Source organism: Arachis duranensis, chromosome 2 (assembly GCF_000817695.3).
Source record: "Arachis duranensis cultivar V14167 chromosome 2, aradu.V14167.gnm2.J7QH, whole genome shotgun sequence".
NCBI lineage: Eukaryota > Viridiplantae > Streptophyta > Magnoliopsida > Fabales > Fabaceae > Arachis > Arachis duranensis.
The window spans coordinates 75,370,656-75,394,687 of NC_029773.3; the positions used below are offsets into that span (position 1 = coordinate 75,370,656).

The 24,032-nt window shown below is 37.9% G+C and overlaps 1 protein-coding gene across 1 annotated transcript; it reads right to left on the reverse strand.

Annotated features, from left to right (window-relative positions):
* Nucleotides 1–798: 798 nt before the first annotated feature.
* On the reverse strand, nt 799–10,266 carry LOC107475049 (aldo-keto reductase family 4 member C10). The gene is made up of 7 exons (XM_016094701.3): nt 9,949–10,266; nt 9,128–9,178; nt 8,072–8,148; nt 7,155–7,242; nt 6,733–6,987; nt 1,379–1,618; nt 799–1,070 (listed from the first exon to the last, which is right to left on the reverse strand). Exons 1-7 carry the CDS (start codon nt 10,081–10,083, stop codon nt 987–989), a joined length of 930 nt encoding a protein of 309 aa, XP_015950187.1. The 5' UTR covers nt 10,084–10,266; the 3' UTR covers nt 799–986.
* Between the last annotated feature and the right edge of the window lie 13,766 nt (nt 10,267–24,032).

Consider the following 24,032-nt stretch of genomic DNA (forward strand, 5'->3'; position numbering starts at 1 on the left):
TAAATCCAAAATTTTTTAAAGTGTATGACTAAAATTTTATAGAAGACTGATTTTATTTTAAATGTGAAACGGCAACAATAATAATAAGAAGGAAATATAAGATGGTTTTTTACTCTTTTTACATAGAGAGAAAAAAGAGTTTCTATACACTAGAGAGTTATAAGTGAGTGAGAAATGGTGAAGATTTATTGTTAGATATTTTTTGGAAAATATTGTGCCAATAGTTTTGAAAGAGAAAGAGACATTTTTTAGGAAATATTGTATCTTATTTGGTATTTTTGTGACCTTCATTCATGTAGAGAAAGAGACATTTTTTAATATATTACAAAAGTTTGTGTGTCATTTTGATCATTTTGTTGCTTGTAATATTTCGCTGCTTACTAAGACTAAGAGGGATTTCTTAACATCAATTGTATTGTATAAGAGAGACCGAGAGAGAATGGTCGTATTGGATCAAGGCATGTGATGCTGCAAATTGCTTGCAATTCGGAGATCCAACGTGAGTTGAAAGGTGAACTGCATTAAGGGTATTTTTGTGGAATAAAAAATGTGATTATATGGTACTAGTTATTTTGCCCCTACCCTTTCATTAATCTAACAAAATATCATACAGACATAAAATATCCACCATTAAATATATATATTATTTAATTTATTTTTAATGTATATTTTATCCTAATGTCTAATTTGGTGGTTGATGTTTTTGTGTAGGCAATGATTTATCTAATCTAACATATCGGCTTATTATATACTAGCAATAAACAAACATGAATATGGATTGCCCAAAAACTCTGCGAGTTTGACACAAAATCCAGTAGTCTAATGGCAAATTATTATTTATTACAACCATCATACAGAAGAACATACACCATGAATGCCAGATACTGGAAACATTCAAAAGGTTTGATCTAGTTAATATTTCCACCCCAAATTATGTAAACAGTTACAGTTCAATGTCCAAATGCTCAATGTGGGAATCTGTTCCATTATTCACCATCCCAGAGTTCTTCAATTGTTTTGTACCCATCAGGTATTTCGCTCATAAATTCTTCACCAGCAACCACTCTCTCCTGCATAAATAAATCATGCAATCGGAACTAAACACTAGTTTTTAATTTTTAATATATTAATGATAATCGTGTACTTCTTTTCAACTAATGATTTTGTTTTAGCCAAATATTATTTCTTTGTGAAGATAGTAACAGTTAAATGTCAAAAGCATATGTCATTTTAGACAAATCAATATATTAAAAATTCCCTCCAGATACATTTATTTTTGGATGTACCAAACAATTTGTCCAAAGTCCAAAGAGGTATTTAGTTTGATTCAGAGAAAGTATATAACAAGTTACCGAAACGATTGCATGAAGTGACTTGCCTGCTTAATTTCAGAGAACTTGGCCAGCAAATCCTCAGGTATAGACCAATCAAACAAATCAAAGTTCTCTTTGATTCTGGTAGCACTTGTGCTCTTGGGAAGTACACTGTTTCCCATCTGTAAACCCCACCTAAGAGCTATTTGTGCTGGTGTCTTCCCCAGCTTCTCTGCAACAGTGTGAAGAACTGGATCCATAAGAATATTAGTCCTACTTAGTCCTTTACCAAGCGGCGAATAACCCTGAATAAAGATAAACAGTTAGTAAAGAGTGACAGCTCAGAATCATGGAAGATTCCTATCTCATATTCCACCTGTTTCAAAAGTAATTGCCAATTTCGACAAAGTGATCATTGAGAAAATCAACGTAACGACAGTTATTTGCAAACATGAAGAGTACTTGTATAAAGGTACATGGACACTAAATTTTTAAACAATAGGGTACTAGAATTGGGAATACATACACGTGTAAGCTCCACGAGTTTAGATGGACTCTCGAGTTTGATTGCATTGGTTAAAACCAGGTAATTTGTTGACTAGATCAAATCAAAATCAGATTCCTAATTCCTTTCTTGAATCTTTTATGTAAATAGAATTAATTATAAATCTTTTCCTTTTTAGGTTTAGCTTAATTTTAGGAATTTTATGATTAGAAATCTTTCCTTTATTTTAGGCTAGTATTTTTCCCTTCTTTCCTATTTTCTAGTTATTTCTATTTCTGTAATTCCTCTATAAAGAGGCTGATTTCCTGTACATTTGATAACACAATACATTCAAACACTTCAATTTGGTATCAGAGCAGGATCTCTGCACTGTGCCTCTGATTTATAGCTATGACTGACAGTTCCTCAGTCATTAATCCTGAACAGAAGGAGAACACCACTCCTACTCCATCAGATTTAAAATCTGAGCAACGAGTACTAGTTAGTGGTGACTCCCATTCAGTTCAGATCACCACATTTCGACTCAATGGGTCAAATTACCTTAGGTGGTCTCAATCAGTTCAGATGTATATCCGTGGAAGAGGGAAGATTGGATATCTCACTGGTGAGCGAAGCCAGCCTAACATCACTGACCCACAATATCATGTGTGGGATACCGAAAATTCCATGGTGATGACACGGCTGGTGAACTCAATGGAGGAGGATATCAGCAGTAACTACATGTACTATACCACAGCCAAAGAATTGTGGGATAGTGTCAAGGAGATGTACTCTGATCTTGGGAATAAATCCCAAATTTATGAACTTACTCTAAAAGCTAGAGAAATTCAACAAGGGAGTGACAATGTCACCAAATATTTTCACACATTGAAGCGGGTGTGGCAGGATCTTGACCACTTCAATAACTACAAGTGGAATTCAGCCGCTGATGCCAAACACCACCAACAAACAGTGGAAGAAGGGAGGATATTCCAGTTTCTTGCAGGCCTCAACGTGGAGCTAGATGAAGTTCGTGGCAGAATTATTGGAAGAGCAATCCTACCCTCAATTGGAAAAGTATTTGCTGAAGTTAGAAGAGAGGAAACTCGTAGAGCTGTGATGATGGGAAAATGCAAGACTGAACAGACCTCTTTGGAGTCTAATGCACTTTTAGTGGCACCTGCTGCACTTAAAAGTTCATCAAATCAGAAGCACCCCTCCAATCTTTGGTGTGACCACTGCAATAAACCTCGTCACACCCGAGAAACCTGCTGGAAGATTCATGGAAAACCAGCACATCTTAAAGGCAGCAAACCTGGTCCCAGAATACGCTCTACCCCAACTGCTCATGAGGCTGAAAAATCATCATTGAGTAAGGAACAGGTTGAGCAGCTCATAAGGCTGTTAAATTCCAGTTCTGTATCTAGTACTCCTAGTGGTTCTTTGGCTCAAACAGGTAATTTTAGTATTCCTATGTCCCTTAACTGCACCTCAAACTTGAATGCACCATGGATTGTCGATTCAGGTGCATCTGACCATATGACCAGCCTCTCCCCTTTATTTAAAACTTATTCTCCTTGCTTTGAAAATGAAAAAATTAGAGTTGCTGATGATAGTTTTTCATCTATTGCTGGAAAAGGTACAATTAAACTGTCCAAAAACATTGACCTAAGAACTGTCCTACATGTACCAAAGCTTTCTTGTAATCTTCTCTCTATTAGTAAAATCTGCAAGGATTCCAATTGTGCTGTGACATTCTTTGACACTCATGGTATCTTTCAGGACCGGACTTCGGGGAAGATGATTGGCAGTGCTAAGATGATGGATGGGCTTTATCACTTTGAGGATATTTCGGAGGATAAAATAGCTCAAGGATTTAGTGGTATAAGTTCTATGCCTATAAAGGACCAAATAATTCTCTGGCACAATAGACTAGAACACCCTAGTTTTCCATATCTCAAACATTTGTTTCCAAGTTTGTTTAAAAATATTAATTCTTCCTTACTTAAATGTTAAAGTTGTATTCGTTCAAAAAGCCATAGAGCTCCTTATTACTCTCAACCTTATCATGCATCTAAACCTTTCCACCTGATTCATAGTGATGTATGGGGTCCATCAAAAATAACAACTCAATTTGGAAAAAAATGGTTTGTAACTTTTATCGATGACCACACACGACTATGTTGGATCTATCTCATGCATGAAAAATCTGAGGTTTCTAAAATTTTTCAGTATTTTTCAACAATGGTAGAAACACAATTTGACACAAAAATTTCAATATTAAGAAGTGATAATGGCACTGAATACTTTAATAAAAATCTTGGTGAATTTCTTCAAAAGAAAGGTATTCAACATCAATCTACATGCCCCAATACACCCCAACAAAATGGCATTGCTGAAAGGAAGAATAAACACCTTCTTGAAGTAGCACGTGCCATTATGTTTGAGGGTAATGTTCCAAAGTATTTATGGGGAGATGCTGTTCTAACAGCAGCCTATCTCATAAATCGAATGCCCACACGTGTGTTAAATTACTGCACACCGTTGGATACTTTCAAAAAGAATTTTCCAGCATGTAGGTTGCATTCTGACTTACCTTTAAAAGTATTTGGTTGCACTGTGTTTTTACATACACCTTCATATCGAAGTAAACTTGATCCAAGGGCAGAAAAATGCATTTTTATTGGCTATTCCCCAAGTCAAAAGGGTTATAAATGTTTCAATCCACACACCAAGAAATTTCATGTAAGTATGGATGTTACTTTTTTGGAACATGAAACCTTTTTTCAAAAAAATTCTCTTCAAGGGGAGAGTCTAAGGGAAGAAATTTTTTTGCATGAACCTTTATCCACTCCTATCTTACATATTGAGAATACAACTTTCACTAATCAAGTAAATTCTGAAACAATTGCAAAACAAGATGTGGAAACCAATTCTGAAATTGTGCCAGAATTAGTTGGAATCCAAACAGGAAAAGAAATACCACAAGAAAAGGAGCTTCGGTGTTATGTTCGGAAATATCCCAAGAAGACTAGAGAACAGCCCATCATCTCTGTACCAACCCAATCTGAAAATCCGAAAGACGGCCCAACTGTAGTACTTCAGGAACTTCCAGGTAAATCTGAAATTGTCACTTCTAATAATAATTTGCCAATAGCCCTTAGGAAAGAAACCAGAACCTGCACCCAAAAAATACTCAAAAACAGCACCAACCATCCTATTTCCAATTATGTCTCTTACCAAAATCTCTCTCAAAAACATCGAGCTTTTACTTCTAAAATTACAAATCTGTTTGAGCCTAGGAATATAGAGGAAGCACTAGATGATCCCAACTGGAAAATAGCGGTGATGGAAGAGTGGTATGCACTCAAGAAAAATGAAACTTGGGAGATTGTAGATCTGCCACAGAATACAAAATTGGTTGGCTGCAGGTGGGTTTTTACCATCAAGTGCAATGCTGATGGAAGCATAAAGAGGTATAAGGCTAGGTTAGTAGCTAGGGGATATACACAAACCTATGGAGTAGACTATCGAGAGACTTTTGCTCCAGTTGCCAAACTCAGTTCTGTGCGGATTCTCTTATCTCTTGCTGCAAATTATAATTGGCCTTTACATCAATTGGATATAAAGAATGCTTTCCTGAATGGGGAACTAGAGGAAGAGGTGTTCATGAAACTTCCACCTGGATTTGAAGCTGAACTAGGGAGGAATAAAGTGTGCAAACTAAAGAAATCTCTCTATGGATTGAAACAATCCCCAAGAGCTTGGTTTGAACGACTTGGAATGGTGGTGAAGGGACTTGGTTATACTCAAAGCCAAGCTGACCATACACTTTTCTATAAGCATTCAAAGCTGCTGAAACACCTATAGAGCCTAACTTAAAATTGAAGACAGCTGAACCAGAAAATGTAATGGACAAAGGGAGATATCAGCGGTTGGTAGGGAGGCTAATCTATTTATCCCATACACGCCCGTATATAGCCTTTGTTGTGACCATGGTAAGCCAGTTTATGCATTCACCTGGTCAAGAACACATGGATGCTGTCTTTATAATAATCCTAAGGTACTTGAAGGGGTCGCCTGGGAAAGGGTTACTCTACAAAAAGCATGGACATCTTCAAATAGAAGCTTATACAGATGCGGATTGTTTCAAGTAGAAGCTTATACAGATGCAGATTGGGCTGGGAATGTCATGGATAGAAGGTCAACATCTGGGTATTGTACTTTTGTTGGCGGAAACCTGGTTAGTTGGAGGAGTAAAAAACAGAGTGTTGTGGCACGAAGTAGTGCAGAAGCTGAGTTTAGAGCAATGGCTCATGGAATATGTGAAGCACTATGGATAGAGAAAATCCTACAAGAACTAAAAGTTTCCATTTCTCCACCAATGAGGTTGTATTGTGACAACAAATCTGCAATTTCCATTTCTCATAATTCAGTGTTGCATAATAGAACTAAACATGTTGAAATTGACAAGCATTTTATCAGGAAAAAGATTGAGAGAGGACAGATTTACATCTTATATGTTCCAACCACAGAACAATTAGCAGATGTTCTAACTAAAGGATTACCCAAGAAGACTTTTGATAGCATAATAAGCAAGATGTCAATGAATGATATCTTCAAGCCAGCTTGAGGGGGAGTGTTGACTAGATCAAATCAAAATCAGATTCCTAATTCCTTTCTTGAATCTTTTATGTAAATAGAATTAATTATAAATCTTTTTCTTTTTAGGTTTAGCTTAATTTTAGGGATTTTATGATTAGAAATCTTTCCTTTATTTTAGGCTAGTATTTTTCCCTTCTTTCCTATTTTCTAGTTATTTCTATTTCTGTAATTCCTCTATAAAGAGGCTGATTCCCTGTACATTTGATAACACAATACATTCAAACACTTCAATTTAATTATTATGCTAAGACCTCAAATTTGAATACTCACAGATAAGTGCACTCCCTTGGAGTTACAGAACTCATGCAACTTTGGTTGCTGCAATGAAGGATGCAATTCCACTTGGTTAACAGCCGGAGGAACTTGTGCAACCTCCAATAGATCCTGAAGCTTCTTTATACTGAAATTGCTTACCCCAATAGCTCGGGCCTTCTTGGAATTGTAGAGTTCCTCCATTGCTCTCCAGGTGCTCGGTATGTCAGGTTTAGTACACACCCCGTTTTTTATGCTGACTGGCCAGTGAATCTACAATAACTTGTAAAATATGGTAAAGAAAGTCTTAATATTAGAACTTGGCTTGTGTTACAGTGTAATAAACACAATTAATAGAATATGATGTATGAATATATTAAAAACACAATTAATAGCATATGATGTATGAATATCTTAAAATTCAATGTGGTTTTACATACAAGGTAGAGATCCAGATAGTCTAGTTGCAAATTCCGCAAAGTTCTATCCAATGCCTTTGGGACATCTTCTGGCGACTGATCAGTGCACCTAAAACATTTGTAAGACAAGTTAGGAAGAAGGGAATGTACCTCAAGATTTGGTGTTACATTGCATATAAAACCGAATTTAAGGAACAAGGTTATTATTTGCTAAGGCCATACAATTGACAAAAGACTTTCAACAAGTAACCATCATATTTTAGTAGTCTTCCAAAAATTTTATGGTGTACTTTCTTTAAGATTGAAATCTATCATCTCTCTTTCTTGTACATGATTCACCTAATAAACATTTCTATTCAATGTAGGGTTCTAGGTTTTTAGAATTATGACTGGCACAGGAAATTGATTATACTTGATTCTACCCATTTCTCTTTTGAAGAAATTTTCTGGCGCAATTCTTTCTTATAACTTATTCAAATTCTATGGTCAGTTATATATTTCCTTTCCCTTCTTTATTTTGGGCTATGAAAGAAATAACTTCTTGCAGATTGGTAGGCCTCAAACAGAACATTTTTCATACAAGTGTTATTTCAGGTCTAGTGCAGGAAGAGTATCAACATCTTTTTGCGTTGTTAGGTAACTAAAATTATTGTAGCAGAAAAAAGGAACCCATGGTTCAGATCAAACAGGTTTTACGATTCTTATAGATTCATGAAGATCAGTATTACCGTTCTTCTAGATTGGACTTACAAGCAAATTGTAATATCATTAATGATGCTAATGTTAGGATTCTTCCCCTTTTCGTATCAAACTTAGGGAATGTCATAAAATAACTCTGAAACATGAAATGATTTTTCATGAAAATATTGGAACCTTGCCAATTAGAAAGTGTTTTAAATAAGACAAAATGTTTAGAAGTTGAAAGAAAATAGACAAACCACAACTTTGAAGTGATCCACATTTCATCACGCTTAACAACCCCATTGGCGAACAACTCCTTCAAGGCATCTCCAATCTACATAAATTTTACATGTGTTAACAGATAGAAAGAGAGTACTATGGCAGTGCAATAGCAAGAAGAGGATAAAAATTGTGGCATTAACTTGAAATATGAATTTTATGACCAAAATAAACTAAATGGTGAGTTGCACTTCACTTGTGAGCCTTAAAGTTTCTATTATGCCTTTGCTTTAATCCACATAAAAGATCCTAGTTAAAGAATGTGCATGGCAAATTCCATATAACAAGCATTTAGGCATACCCAAGAAGATCCTATTTCCAAGCAGTCAAGCAACCTCAGATAAATTTTTTTATTATTATTGTTTCATTCTTTGAAAATGTTTATTGATTTCGACTGAACCCGGAAACACATTATGCAAATGTCGGCCTATACGCCTACGTGTTATTGATATTAATTCAAGTAAATGCAAACCAATCAAGAGCCTTAAGTACCCTTAGCTTAGAGAGACTTGTTCCTTTCAAAAAGGATTTGTTAAGGAATACATTCTGGCTAGTCCTTCGGTGGAACATCAAGGAGTGTTCCAAATTCACAATGCCTTGTCAAAAACTAATGCTGAACTACTCCTTTTACCCTTTTATGTAAGGTCCTGTTTTATATAATTACTATAAACAACATATAGTTTTTATGCTAAAGGTTACATATATGGTTTCATAAGCAAATTTCTATGTTTTCATTAAAGCTGAAAACAAGGTAAATAATTGATTAAGCTTACAATCTAGCAAAAGTTCATGATTAAGCATCAAGCCTTAAATTTTATACAAGATGGAAGGAAAGTTAAGGGGAATCATTTGAATAGCAGCTTGCTCAATCACAAATTTACAACTCTATTTTATTTTAAAGTTTTCAATCATTTTCATCTTATGATGTATCAAGAAAAGGGAGAATGGCATAACAAAAGGAAACATGTATATGGCATTATATTATAAACCCCAACTTACATCTTTGTCAAATGTGTAAGTAAAACAACTCTCACCTCCTTTTCATTTCCATAAATATGAGCACAATCTATATGTCGATACCCAACCTGCATTGACAATTTGACATTATGAAATTAATCCATTTCCAAAACTAAGGCATATTAGTTAAAATGAAGTAGTAATCATATAAAAGAGGGAAAGGTTAAGTATGTCTGCAAAGTGAAAAAAAAAAGATATTGGGGACTGTTTAGTTTATCTATTGCTCAAATTTTGTAAACCAAAAAAAAAATCATGTGAGAAACACATACCAGTAAATCATTGTTAATCTAAGTCCTGAACCATGTAGTAAACATGATTAATTGATTACCTTAAAATTAACACATAACTAACACAAATCTGTTTCTGTCTCCCAAAGAAGTAAGAAAGCTAGAGTTTAAATGAGTGAATAGTCATCCAAAATAACAGATGTGATTGAACTATTGTATACCGATTTTTTCGTGCAACCTTTAAATAGTATTCTTAAAGCCCCACAAAATCTCAGACAAAACGCACAAGCCAATTGTGAAATATAAAAATTTGGCTGCTCCCTTGAGACTCTTGGCCTATCTAGTCGCTATAGCTGGCCTAAATAGGCCAAGTGCCTCTTTTGTTCGACATACTCAGCGAAACTCTTCTACGTTCGAATTTCGATGGATAGTACATTCAAATTAATTTTATAATTTATATATATACTTTAAGATGTTTTACATAGATATTTATCTATAATCAAAACTGTTAAACACATATTCAAAAGAAAAAGGACGTCAATACAACAAAATAAAACGATTCATCAAAATTCCAAGTTTAGCATAGTATATGAGGTTAATGGATATGGAACCTTGATAGCAGTGGCTAAAGTGTGAGCAACGTCAGCAGATCCAACACGCCAAGTTCCCAAGCCAATTGAAGGTATCTTAGCCCCTGTATTCAACTCGAAGAACCGAAGATCTTCTTCACCCATTTTTGTATTCATCGAAGAAAGAGGTCAACGGAGCATGGAGAAGTTCGTTAAACACATTCTTATTGTTATGATTATGATGATTTATGAGGGAATCAATTAATCAAAGGATTCCGCTAGGGGAGATCTTCTTAATCAAATGCCGTTTTGCGGAAACAGAGCGTTACAATCACTGAGCAAATGAAAATTAACGATGTATTCTATGGATATTCTGCCACGTGTACTAACCGACTAAGAATAATTAACAAACGAGAGGAACTATTCCGTGAAGATTCTATGAACAGCTCCATTGATGGAACTATAAAAAATAATTCTATGAACATCTTTTGTCATTTCTCATTTTTATCACTATATGAACTTGTTACTTAATTTTCATTTCTTTTAACATTCTATAATGCCACGGTTTTTTGTATAATAATAAAATATTTTATTTTATGAAACTTTCATATTTTGGAGAGGATTTTAACCAGCAAAATTAGTTTTGGTAAAAATAATTAATTTATTTACTTTTAATTAAACCCAATAGTTTTGATGGTTTAAGTATCCCTCCTAGAAAACATAAAGAGAAATTGGGCAAATTGCATAAATAAAGAAATATGAGTAATGCTAGGGGCCAGCAACATTTGTGATTGGTAGCTGTTCCGAGGGTTTACCTGAAACTGTAAGTCGATTTCGGACGAGATCTTCTGTGCTGGTCGGAGCCGACGTGTCTGGCAGGTGTGTAGTAGCCGGAGCTGGTGTGTCCGACTTGTGGAACTGAAAATGCTGCTGATCCCTTATCACCGAAGGGTGGGGGTACCTGCAAGGGACTCCGATACTTAAGTTAGCAAGGGTATTAAACAGGTATTGAGTAGAATCAAAGTATGAGTTATACCTGGGTGCTCCAATGTATTTATAATGGTGAGATGTGACATTCTTTAGATAAGATAAGTTAGTTATCTTATCTTATCTTATGTTATCTTTTGAGTGAGGTCAACTTATCTTCAAAGGAACCGCCTCATCTTTCTGAGCTCTGACCGCCTTTAGATTTGGGCTGTGCTCCTTCGTTTTGGGCCTACTTTGGGCTCCTATGGCGATTTGGCCGAGCTCTTTATGAAGAGGTCGGGCATTGGCCGAACTTCTTTGAGAAGAAGTCGGGCATTGGCCGAGCTTCTTTGAGAAGAGGTCGGTCAGCTTGTCGCTAAATATCCCGGGTCGGATAGCTTGACCCAGGGTATGAACAGTGCCCCTGGTTGAGTTCGATCTTTCCGTGAGATCGTGCTTTTCAGAGCTTCAATCTCTTTGGAAGTCGTGCTCAAGCATCTGTCTGGCTTGTTTCTTCATTGCTTTGCACTCTTTGCAGATTTTCTAGAGGTTTGGTACTTCACAGTCCAACCTCTTTTGAGCGGTAGTGTGGGTTTTCTACCCTTGCCTTTTGGATCACGCCTTGCTTTAAGTTTGTGTTGACAACCCTCTGCTTTGGCGAAGTTATCCTTGCGGCTTGATATCTGGGCTTTTAGTGACTTGTCCAATGACTTTTTAGTGTTCTTTACATAGAACCTTTTTTAGTCTCGGATGACGTTCGTAGCCCTGTTTGAGATTGTGCCTTCTTTGAGTGGAATTGTATCCCTTTTGGCTAAGCACCTTTGAGCCTTAAGTTGTTTCCCAACTTTTTAGCTTATTCTTTTTTGAGATCGTACTTGCACCTTTTTTGTAACTGGCGTCGACCTCTATGACTTTGCCCCTGCTTGAGTTCGGACCTTTCTTCGAGATCGTGCTTTCGGAGCTTCGATATCTTTAGAGAAGTCATGCTCAAGCATCCTGACTTTGGTCGATCTTGAGTAGTTTCTCCTTTGTGCGAGTCTGGTATTGCCCTTTTTATTTTGTTGAGAAGTCTTTTCAGCCTTCTTCCGACTTGTTTGTCTTCACTGCTCGGGCTTTTTAGTCATAATCCAACAACTTTTTAGGTAGTGTTCCGATGGGGAACCTTGTTATAGTCTGTTTGGATGACTTTTTAGCGCCGTTTTGATTTGTGCGTTTGCCTTTTAAGTAGTGTCTTTTTTCAAGACTTCGTACCTTTTAGCAAAGCATTCCTGGCCTTCCTCTGGCTGTTTGCAAGATGTCTTTGTCCCTTTTTGTGGATTTTCGTGGAGTGTCAGTACTTTTGTTGTCCGACCTCTTTTGATCACTTCTGGTTTTGTCCACTTTCTGCTTAGTCGAGGTGGTCCTTGGGGCTAACTTGTCTGACGACCTTTTAGTGTTCTTGTAGAACTCCTTTTAGTCAGTCCGAACGATTTTGATTGCCTTGTCGTGGAGCCGTGGCTTTTTTGGGTGGAGCTATGTCCGTTTTAGCGCACGTTTTTCGTTTGTCCGATTTCTCTTGTCGATCCTTCTTTAACTTTTGCTGGTTCGACTTCTTCTTGTCGGTCCAAGCTATAGCTTTCGTTGGTCCGACTTCTTCTTGTCGGTCCAATCTGTAGCTTTCGTTGGTCTGACTTCTTCTTGTCGGTCCGAGGTGTAGCTTTCGTTGGTCCGACTTCTTCTTGTCGGTCTGAGCTGTAGCTTTCGTTGGTCTGACTTTTTCTTGTCGGTCCAATCTGTAGCTTTCCAAGTTATTTCTGTAATCCTCTTTCTTGGACCTTGTTTAGGTCTCTTTCAGGGATTACTTTGTAGCTTTATGTTTTGGGCCGACTTCGTCATGTCGGGCCCCGTTAAGTTGCTTGGTAATCCTCTTTCTTGGACCTTGTTTAGGTCTCTTTCAGGGATTACTTTTATAACTTGTCTTGTAGGAAACCGACTTCGTTAGGTCGATCTCTTCTAAGTTATTTTTGTAATCCTCTTTCTTGGACCTTTGTCAGGTCTCTTTCAGGGATTACTTTTATAACTTGTTTTGTAGGAAACCGGCTTCGTTAGGTCGATCTCTTCTAAGTTATAGCAATTCCTCTTTAATAGGGTTGGCCAGACCTCTTTCCAGGGATTTGCTGATAACTTGGGTTGACTTGGTCCGACTTTTTAGTGTCGGCCAGTCTTTTTAAGTTATTATATAGCAATCCATAAGACCTCGTCAGGTTCTTTTTTGGGATCACTTTCGATAACTTCTTGCATTATTCTGGGTTCATCTTTGCCTATTTGTAGATGGCGGTTTCTGTCCTGGTTTGATCGTCCTTTAGGTGAATAGCGTTTTCACCTTTGTCGGACGATCATTCCTATTGAGATCGTACAGTGAATCTGTTCTTCACTTTCTATCGATCTGTTGCTTTATAATCGGACGATGAATGCTTCAGATTAATGCGTCTTGATTGAGCAGTGAATTTGGTTTTCACTTTGTCGACCTTTGTCGAAATCAAACGATGAATTCGGTTTTCATCGTGGTCGGGCGGTGAAGTTGGTTTTCACCTTGCCGACCTGTCGCTTTGTAATCGGACGATGAATTTGGCTTTTATCTTGCCAACTTTGTCGTGATCGGGCGGTGAATTTGGTTTTCACCTTGCCGACCTTTGTCGAAATCAAATGATGAATTCGGTTTTCATCGTGGTCGGGCGGTGAAGTTGGTTTTCACTTTGCCGACCTTTGTCGTGATCGGGCGGTGAATTTGGTTTTCACCTTACCGATAAAATGAAGATATGAATAAGAGTGTGTACATGTTAGTGCTTACCCTTCTAGGTTGGGCAATCTTTTAGATCTCGGCCTGGCGCCTTTTGCAGGCATGCCATGACCTTGGTAGCTCTCACCCCTCGAGGTCGGACACTTTGTGGTGACCTTTCCCCAGTACTTCCGTGACTTGGCAGGGTCCTTTCCAATTAGCTGCTAGCTTTTCCTCTCCCGATCAACTTGTTCCGATGTCATTTAGGATGAGCTTTTTCGTTGTAGAGGATCATTTTGGGAGATCCTTCTTCGACTTCTACCGGTATCATTGCCTCCATTCCATAATGCTTTATTTCCAAGTCGGCTACCAACTTTCTAAAGCATGCGTTTGTGAATTGAGTGTCATTGTCTGTGGTGATGGAGTAAGGAACCCCACACCTTGTAACAATATTTCTGTACAATAATTTCCGACATCTTTGAGCAGTGGCATTAGCTAGGAGCTCTGACTCAATCCATTTTATGAAGTAATCCACCCCTACAATGAGGAAAATGACTTGTCCCGATCCTTGGGGAAGGAGTCCGAGGAGGTCGAGTCCCCATTCTGCGAACGGCCAAGGTGATGTTACATTGATGAGTTCCTTTGGTGGGGCAATGTAGAAGCTAACATGCTTTTGATGTAAAGCTTTGACTTTGTATTTGGGTTTTTGCTCTCTTATTGCCTCCAAAGGGTGCCCCTGGACTTTTGTGTGAGTCCTGGGGTTTCCCTTTTACTGTTGTATCTAACACTTGGTGTTTTGTTGTTATTGTCTGAGTTGTTTCATTATTTGTCCGAGTTGTTTGGTAATAACCCCACGGTTGACCTATGTCTTCTTGAAAAAATATTGCTGAGATGTCTACTAAGATCTCGGACGGCATGTCTGATTGACTGGATTCCATAGTTTTAATGTATGTTACTGTGGCTGACCCTGAGTACTGTGTGCGACTTAGGAGGTTTCGTAGAATGAGTTGGTGTCGCTGGACCCCGAGGAGAGGGTTTGTTTTCCTTCCTTGTTGTGGTCTTGTAATGTAGCCTGGATGAGGCTTCTGTTATTGCCCCTTGGTTTGGTGTTGGCTAGTTTTGAAAATGCATCAGCTCGGGCATTCTGCTCCCGAGGTATGTGTCGGACTTCATATTCCCCAAAATGTCCGAGCTGTTTTTTGTTTTTGTCCAGGGTCCCCCGAATTGTCCGAGCTGTTCTCTGGTTTTGTCCAGGGTCCCCCGAATTGTCCGAGCTATTTTTTCATGGTGGGATCCTCAGCTTGGTTGCTCCCTTCTATTTGTGAGGGGACTACTTGTGAATCACTGGACACGGTAAGCTCCTACCTTCTTAGCTAGCCTTAACCTAGCCAGTAGTGCCTCGTATTCAGCTTGGTTATTTAGCTTGATTTGGCTTCCCTGATCGCTTTCTATAATTACACCTGCACCACTCCCGGTTTTATTTGAAGAGTCGTCCATGTAGAGATTCTATTTTGTAGGAGTTCCCGGGGTGTACTCTGTGATGAAGTCGGCCAGATATTGTGATTTGATGGCTGTTCGAGCTTCATGTCGAGGATCGAATTCGGATAACTTGATTGCCCACTATAGGATTCTTCCAGCTAAGTCTATTTTCTGTAGGATGCCTTTTATGGATGGGTTGGTCCGAACTCTGATAGTGTGAGCTTGAAAGTATGGCGGAGTTGTTGAGAGGTGAGTATGAGGGGGTTTGTTGAACTTTTTCTATCTTTTGATAGTTTAGTTTGGCCCCTTGTAAGTAGACGGGTTGTTGCCCACTTTCATCTTCTCTGACTAGTGGTGAGGCTATTGCCCGATTTTCCACTGCGAGGTATAATATGAGTTCTTCACTTTCTCGTGGTCTGGGAAGAATGGGTGGTTGCCCTATACTAACTTTTGAAATCTTGGAAGGCTTGTACACACTCCGTTGTCCTTTTCAAACATCTCTCCCTTCCTTAATATATCTCTTTGAGGTGTCTTTTGCGAGATGATTTAGATATCCCTCCTCCTGTGAATCCTCCACGAACATGTCTCTTAGGGGTGTGAGGTGGACGTTCAACTCGTCCGACCTCTTTGGCGTGAGACACTCAACTCGTCCGACTCGTCCGACTTCTTTGGCGTGAGATGCTCAACTCATCCGACTCGTCCGACTTCTTTGGCATGAGACATTCAACTCGTCCGACCTCTTTGGTGTGTGGTGGACCTTCATCTCGTCTGACCTCTTTGGGGTGAGGTGGACCTTCAACTCGTCGACCTCTTTGGGGTGAGGTGGACCTTCAATGCATCCGACCTCTTTGGTGTGAGGTGAACCTTCAATGCTCTTCCGTGTGAGGTGGACCCTCAACGCGTCCGACCTCTTTGGTTTTGGATTGGGCGAGGTGGTGGGATCTTCTCAGTATTGCATATTTCTCGGTAGACATCCACAAGAGACACCCGAATGGGTGTAATTGTGGTATTTTCTAGGCTTCTCTCCATGTTGATCTTCTTTTTCTTGGACTCTTTATCCTTATCCCGAGAGGAGTAGGAATGTTCGGTTTTTGAGATCTCTCATAGTCGAGAGTTTTCCTCCATGTTGATGTACTTCTCTGCTCGTTCTTGTACCTCGTTTAGAGATGTTTGGGTGCTTCTTGGATATTGACTGGCTAAAAGGTCCTTCTCGTAGACCATTGATGAAGCCCCTGATTGCTGCTTCTGTTGGCAGACTTTGTATGACCGGACATGTTTTCTTGAATCTTTCCATGTAGTTGCGAAGGCTTCTCTCGATTTCCTTGCTTGATCCCTAATAGGCTCGGTGTGTATTTGGCTTTGTCCCTCTGGATGGAGAATAACGGATTGCATCTGAGGCCTCCGTGAGATACATCCTGCTTCTGAAATTGCTAAGATGATGGCTTGGATCTGATGTGCCATCGTACGGAGTCATGTCTGGAGCTTTGAAGTCCTTTGGGACCTTTAGCTTTCATGATCTCTTTGGTGAATGGATCTTGGTCCTTGCAGGAGCTATCCTCATGAGAGGATCGATTAGCTTTGACCTTGAGATCGGCTTCGAGTTTTAAGAGTTTGTCCTCCAATTCCCGGCGTCGTTTTATCTCCCTTTGTAGGTCTTTCTCAGCCTTTCGTTGATGTAGGGCTTCTTCTTCCAGTTGTTTTAAACGGTCTCGAAGCGCCTCCATGGCTCCCGCATTTGGAGAATCCTTTTCGTTGTTAAGTTGAGGAGTATCCTTTGGTGTAGTGTCCACGTTTTTGTGCGGTGTTCTATCCTCTAGATCTGAATCGTGGTCGTTGTCATGGTTGTCCGCCATGGTGGTGGGATGACTTCCAGGTTCCCCGGCAACGGTGCCAATGTTCCGAGGGTTTACCTGAAACTGTAGGTCGATCTCGGACGAGATCTTCTGTGCTGGTCGGAGCCGACATGTCTGGCAGGTGTGTAGCAGCCGGAGCTGGTGTGTCCGACTTGTGGAACTGAGAATGCTGCTGATCCCTTGTCACCGAAGGGTGGGGGGTACCTGCAAGGGACTCCGATGCTTAAGTTAGCAAGGGTATTAAACAGGTATTGAGTAGAATCAGAGTATGAGTTATACCTGGGTGCTCTAGTGTATTTATAATGGTGAGATGTTACCTTCTTTAGATAAGATAAGTTAGTTATCTTATCTTATCTTATCTTATCTTATCTTTTGGGTGAGGTCAACTTATCTTCAAAGGAATCGCCTCATCTTTCTGGGCTCTGACCGCCTTTAGATTTGGGTTGTGCTCCTTCGTTTTAGGCCTACTTTAGGCTCCTATGGCGATTTGGCCGAGCTCTTTGTGAAGAGGTCGGGCATTGGCCGAGCTTCTTTGAGAAGAGGTCGGTCAGCTTGTCGCTAAACATCCCGGGTCGGATAGCTTGACCCAGGGTATGAACAGTAGCCATCAACTAGCCATCAATGATGATTTGATGGTGTGAGATTGGTGTGAGATTTCATCCAATGGCTCACCTTTCTCTGCTGGTTACATACTGGCCAAAATGCAATAAAATTGCTGGCTCCCTAGACTTTTCCTTGAAATAAAATGATGAATTAATATTACGCAATTATAATTTTTAAAATTACAAAATAATTATATCCTATATTTACTTTATATAAATTGTAATATAGTATAGAAGTTTATGTAAAAAGTAAAAAATGACTATTATTGTAATTTTTTATCGAATGTATGAAGGTATCAGTAACCTAGGTGTGAATTTTGAAAGCAATTACAGAAGCATGAGAGAATAGAGAGAGCAGAGAGTGAGAAATCAAAGAGAGAAGAAGATGGGTTCTGTTCTTGAATTGAAGAAGGAAAAGTGAAAAATTAGCTACAGTAACAGAGTTCTACAGCTTATAAAGAAAAGAGGGAGTGTGAGCTGGCTCTAACTAACTAGCTTCTAGAGAGTTCCAGCTTAATAGCTAATTAACTATAACTAACTAATAGCAACTTGTACACCAGCTTGTACTTGCTTAGCTGGCTTAGCTCTAAGCATAATGTCAATACATCTATCATCATCTCTAGTTTCCTTTTCTTCTATTTTCTTCAACATACAAGCTTATTTCTGAGCTGCTTCTGTGATCTGTTCTTGGACTGCTTCAGTAACATTTAACCTCTCTCTGAAGTGCAGGAAGGCTTCGGATGGAATTGCCTTTGTGAGAATGTCAGTTACTTGAACTGCTCCTGGGATGTGGTTTATTCTTATGCGCTTGTTGTTGACATGATCTCTCACAAAGTGGAGATCAATTTCAAAGTGCTTGGACTTTGAATGCATAATGAGGTTTGCAGCTAGAAATATTGCACTCTGGTTGTCGCAGTATAGCATAGGAGACTCCTTGGGAGAGAATTAAAGCTCACACAGCAAGTTGTTTACCCAAATTAACTCAGCTATTAGGTCTACTATGCTCATGTACTCTGCTTCTGTACTGGACCTAGCAACTGCAGTCTGCTTTCTTGAAGCCCAAGATACCAAGTTTGACCCCAAGAACACACAATAGCCACTGGTGGATTTCCTATCATCAGGATCCCCAGCCCAGTCCGAATCACTGTAGGCAGTGATTAACATAGAATTCTCTTTCTTCATATTCAACCCATAGTTTGCAGTTCCACTCAAATACCTCAACACTCTTTTTACCATTTTTCAATGACATTCCAATGGAGTTTGAACAAATTGTGCCAGCTTGTGTACACTAAAGGATATTTCAGGTCTTGTTATAGTCAAGTATTGTAAGCTGCTAATCAGGGACATGTAAAGGGTTGGGTCATGAAAATTTGCACCTCCAAAGGCTGATAACTTGACTATAGAGGGTAATGGAGTGTGGCAGGCAGTGCATCCTACCATGTTTGCCTTCCTTAGTAGCTCCTTGATGTACTTTTGTTGGGTGAGAATCAGTCCACCACTACTTGTTCTTGTCACCTGAATTCCAAGAAAATAGTGCAGGCTTCCCATATCTTTTAGGGCAAACATGTTGTTTAGCTACTTGATAACTTGATTGACTGTGCTTTCAGAATCACCAGTGACTATAATATCATCTACATAGACTAACACAAACATTCTTTCTCCTTGACGACTGCTTTGAAACACAGAGACATCAGACTTTGTGGGGCTGAAGCCAACATCTTTCAGACCGGATGCTAGCTTGCTGTACCATTCTCTTAGTGCTTGTTTTAGGCCATAGAGGGCCTTTGTCAGCTTGCACACTAGTGATGGATCTCCCTGATCATACCCTTGAGGCTGCTTCATGTATACTTCTTCTGTTAAGTCCCCATGTAGAAAAGCATTGTTAACATCGAGCTGCCTTATTGTCCATGAGTTCACCAAAGCAATGGTCAGAATTACTCTTATAGATGTAGGTTTCACTACAGGGCTATAAGTCTCTGTAAAGTCGAATCCCGGTCTTTGGGCATAGCCTTAAGCCACCAACCATGGCTTGTATTTCTGCAAAGAACCGTCAGAGTTGTACTTTGCTCTAAAAATCCACCTACTTCCTATTGCCTCTCTGTTTGGTGGCAACCGCACTAGTTTCCATGTATTATTTTTCATCAATGCATCATATTCCAGGTCCATTGCTGTTTTCCATTCTGGCATGTTAAGTGCTTGCTTCACACTTCTAGGCTCTAAGCTAGCTTGAAATGCTCTTGGTCTCACAATTTCCGCCTTGCTTTGAGTGACCATTGACTCAGAGATTGACAAGACTATCTCTATGTCATTGATTGGTATGGGGACAGGTACTGATGAGGCTGCTATAGGTCTTTGAGAGTTTCTTGCTGTGGAAGAAAGTGTTGAAGGTGGGATTGGCTGCATTGTTCTGTCTGAGGCTGACTGAAGTAGTTGCTGTGTTGAGGCTAGAGTCAATGGGCTTGATGGTGAACCTGAGCCTTGGGCTGATTGACTTGTTAGAGGTGAGTTTGGTTGAATTTGAGTGGGTTGGGAGGGGAGGACTGGCTGCATTCTTGGGTAAGGCATTTATAGCCCTTGTGAGCTGTGCTATAGCCAATAAATATACAGGGTGAGGATCTGAAGTCCAATTTATGTCTGTTATAGGGTCTTTGATGAGCAAAACAAAGATAGCCAAGACTCTAAGATCTGCATATGTTGGTGTTTTGCCAAAGAGCTTTTCTGTGGGGGACACTCCTTCTAAGACTGGTGTAGGCAGCAGATTGATCAACATAACACCACCAGCTTGGAAGTTTCTTTTCCTTTTATGAAGCTAGTGGACTTGGTTATGGACTTATTTCCATTCAGGAGTCTTTGATGCACTTGGTTTTTTTTTAGTTGGGCTGCTTGCTCTTTATATTAGGTTACACTAATGATTATTCACTTGACCTGCATCACTAAATAACATATCAAAAATACACTTGGGTTATCTACCCAAATAATACTATGTTTGTCATCACCAAAATGTTATTATTTGTTTGCTTAACTCAACAAATCAAATAACAAAATAAACATAAATAAAGCAACACCCAATACAAGCACACCCAAACAAATCATACAAATGCATATGATGAATATCTAGCTCTAATGTAGGTCATAAACTCATTTGTTGTTACATACCCGCTCCCGACGTTATCCATCGTCCTTTGTCCAGGTAAGGCTTTCCTGTTGACAATACCCACTACAAGCAACCTTTGTCGTACAAGTGGCACGTCTATATATGCCCGACACCTCCACTGTAAGCAACATTTATCTTACAGGAGCAATATTCTAGCTGTGTGTCTCAATACCTCCATAAGTGATCTTTGTCTTACAAGATAGCATTATAGCTAAGTATTGCAAGAAAGCTTTCTAAGTAGTCGCACCACTATTTATCTGCTTGTCTCAGTACAGCAAATCATCAACACATATTTTTCTCATTCTTCAGATTTCATCTTTCTTACTCGATTTTTATTAAGGCAAAATCTTCGTTTACAATCATATTCATGCAAGCGGGACAAACCCACATCCTTGTTAATAACCATATAAATCGATTATCTTTTCTTAAAAAGATTATTTCTGACTGCCTCCTCGTAGCAGATAACTAACATATAATTCTCAAAATATCTAGCATTAACATTCAAATCCATTTCAATCTCTTTATAACTTAAAAGCCACTTAAACCATATGAAAACTAACATGTTCCAAGCTTAAATTCATTATTTTTAAGATGAACCAGTTTTGTTTTTCACCCTTCAGCAAACATCAAAACCAAATCAAACATATATCACTAAAATTCTATTTTAACTCATGAACCGATGGTTGTTACCAAACTAGCCTCGACAGCCTAACTTCCATTCTGTTTTTAAAGTATCAAACGAATTCGAAATTGCACAAACTTTATGTCTATGCATTTGTCTTGGACTAAGATTTCTAACAAGTAAAAGATTATAATTTTATGACTATTCAAGATTTAGGAATAAAGAATAAATCATGACTACCGTGCAGTTTCAAAAAAAAAGGCAATAGTAGTGTATAATTTTTAAAATTTTGTATAAAATTCAAATTAAATTTAATAACCTTCAAACTTAATATGATTTAACTAGACATATCTAGATTTCTTTTCTAATTAGCTCTAGGTTAATATCATTTTTAATGAAAAAGTTATGTAGTTTGAAAGTTGGGTAATTTTTTGCAGAATTCTGTTTTAAAAATCAACAAACATATCTTCTTCCAAGTTCCATAATTCACTCATTAAAATTGGGATAACCCTGGAATTTAATCTAAACATAATAGACACACTCAGGTTTCATCTCCAATTGATTGCACGTCAATATCCATCAATAATTAGGAAAACAAAATCTGGCTTATACTAATTTAGAAAAATAGAATCTGACTTCTACTGCATAAAATATAATATCTCAAAAATCCATATCTTCTAAACCACAACTCCAATAATTTTGAAATTTTGTGAAAATAAACTAAAAATACCAATGTTCCATTTAAAATTAGTTTCATCTCAAAATTCAATTTAAAAAATTTCTAGCAAAGTAAACAAGTTGTAATGATCCAACTTCCAATACGTCATGATTGTACTAAAAGTAAGGTGTTACTAACTTATTTTCCTTTATCATCTATTTAATATTGAGCCTTTACATCGATATTGCATTTTAGTTTTGACAAAATGCCCTTTTTTTCGAAATTATACATCTCAAGTTTCCAAAAAAATACTCATATACATAGTAATAATAATAAATCTTATACAAGTGAAGTCAAATAAAATTTAGATACAATAATCTAACTCATAAGAAAATTTCAATACTCATCCATAGATTCATATTGAGTCTTCAAATCTGTCACTGAAAGGGTGAAAAAATTTTGGGGTGAGAACCAAACCACAAGTTCCCAGTAGAGGTCGAGAATGCTGTGAAAGTAAAGAATAATACGCAAATAGTTAATTTAGTTCAACAATATTTATTTTCATTAGTTTCATAAAACTCTTTGAAATTATGCTAGAAAAAAATTGGATATTAGCTTATATCAATCTCGGTATGAATAGTCAGCCTATCCCAAGTATAGGTTCATTAAGTCTATGCTGAACCAGTATGACTTTTCATATAATACCTAACCCTAAGCGCAATTCTAAAATAGGCAAACAAAACATAAACAGACAAACAGAACATAAATAAACAAAGCAAAGAAAAGAGCAAGAGCACAAGAATATAACAGAGAATGATGCACAGACAAGATGATGCATGTCTAATGCTACTGCAAGTAATGAGCTCATTTGTCAGTTTCGACTTGCATCCGATGCAATCCGACCCTCCAAGTCAGATAAGGCCTTCCCATAACTTAATCCCAGATAAGTACTGCATACCTTCTACCAAGTACTCTCGACTTGTAGGGCTGGTATTTGCTCAAATCTCAATATACCGCAGGTATGCAAGTCAGACCTCTATCAAGCTGAGCTTGCAGGGCTAGTACTTCTCTACCGCAACCTATCTGGGAAGTAACAATACAATACGGGTATCCCCGCACAATATTCTCAAGTATCGCCCGAAGACTCATAAATCACACACAGTCGTGCTCTCTGGCTCATAACAATCATCTTTGCCAACAATTTCATAAACAAATTGTCTCTTCTCAAGAGAATCATTTAAATTGTCACCATAGGCTTTACTTTGCTATTTTCAGAATATCTAGCATTAACTTTGGAATTCATTTCAATTCCTTTACAACTCCAAAGTTACTCAAACCATTCATAAAATAATTCAAAATCAATTTCTCTTTTACAAAACTCATTTTCACCAAAACAAATGTCTCAAATTAATTTCAACCATCCCTTTTTTAATTTTGTTAAAAAAAACCAAAAACATAACTCTCAGAGTTTTATATAAATTTCGACAATACTTCACCTTAAACTTGGATTTTGCCACCTTTTTTTGGATCCCAACCAAACCATTGATCAAAATCTTCTCAACCTTTTCAGTATCGAATCATTTTAAAATCAAATCAATTCTAATATTAAATCAATCATTTAACACTAAGATTCATCTTTAACTTTACAGACCCATGACTATCACTAAGACATCCTCAACACTCTATTTTCATTTCTATTTTTAATATAACAAATGAACTTAGAATTGGACAAACTCTATGTCCAAACGTTCATATCAGAATAAGCTTTCTAATAAACTAAAAATCATAATTTCTGATTTCTGTAGCCTCAGCAATAGAGGAAAAATTATGACTGCTCTGTAGTGCTTAAAAACTAGAAATAGCAACAGCATGTGATATTCAAAATTCCATATAAAATCCAAATTAAATCCAATGACCTTCAAAATTAATATGGTTCAACTTAACTTATCCAGATTTCTTTCCCAATTGGTTTCAGATCAATACCATTTTTAATGAAGGAGTTATGTAACCTGAAAGTTAGATAATTTTGTGAAA

Excerpts from the sequence above, each read along its gene's own strand:
- LOC107475049 (XM_016094701.3), bottom strand. The coding sequence starts at position 10,083 with ATGAATACAAAAATGGGTGAAGAAGATCTTCGGTTCTTCGAGTTGAAT. Across the intron at positions 7,243-8,071 it reads TGGATCACTTCAAAGTTGTG|GTGCACTGATCAGTCGCCAG; the intron begins GTTTGTCTATTT and ends CAAATGTTTTAG. Across the intron at positions 1,619-6,732 it reads CCAAGGGAGTGCACTTATCT|GGTTATTCGCCGCTTGGTAA; the intron begins GTGAGTATTCAA and ends ATCTTTATTCAG.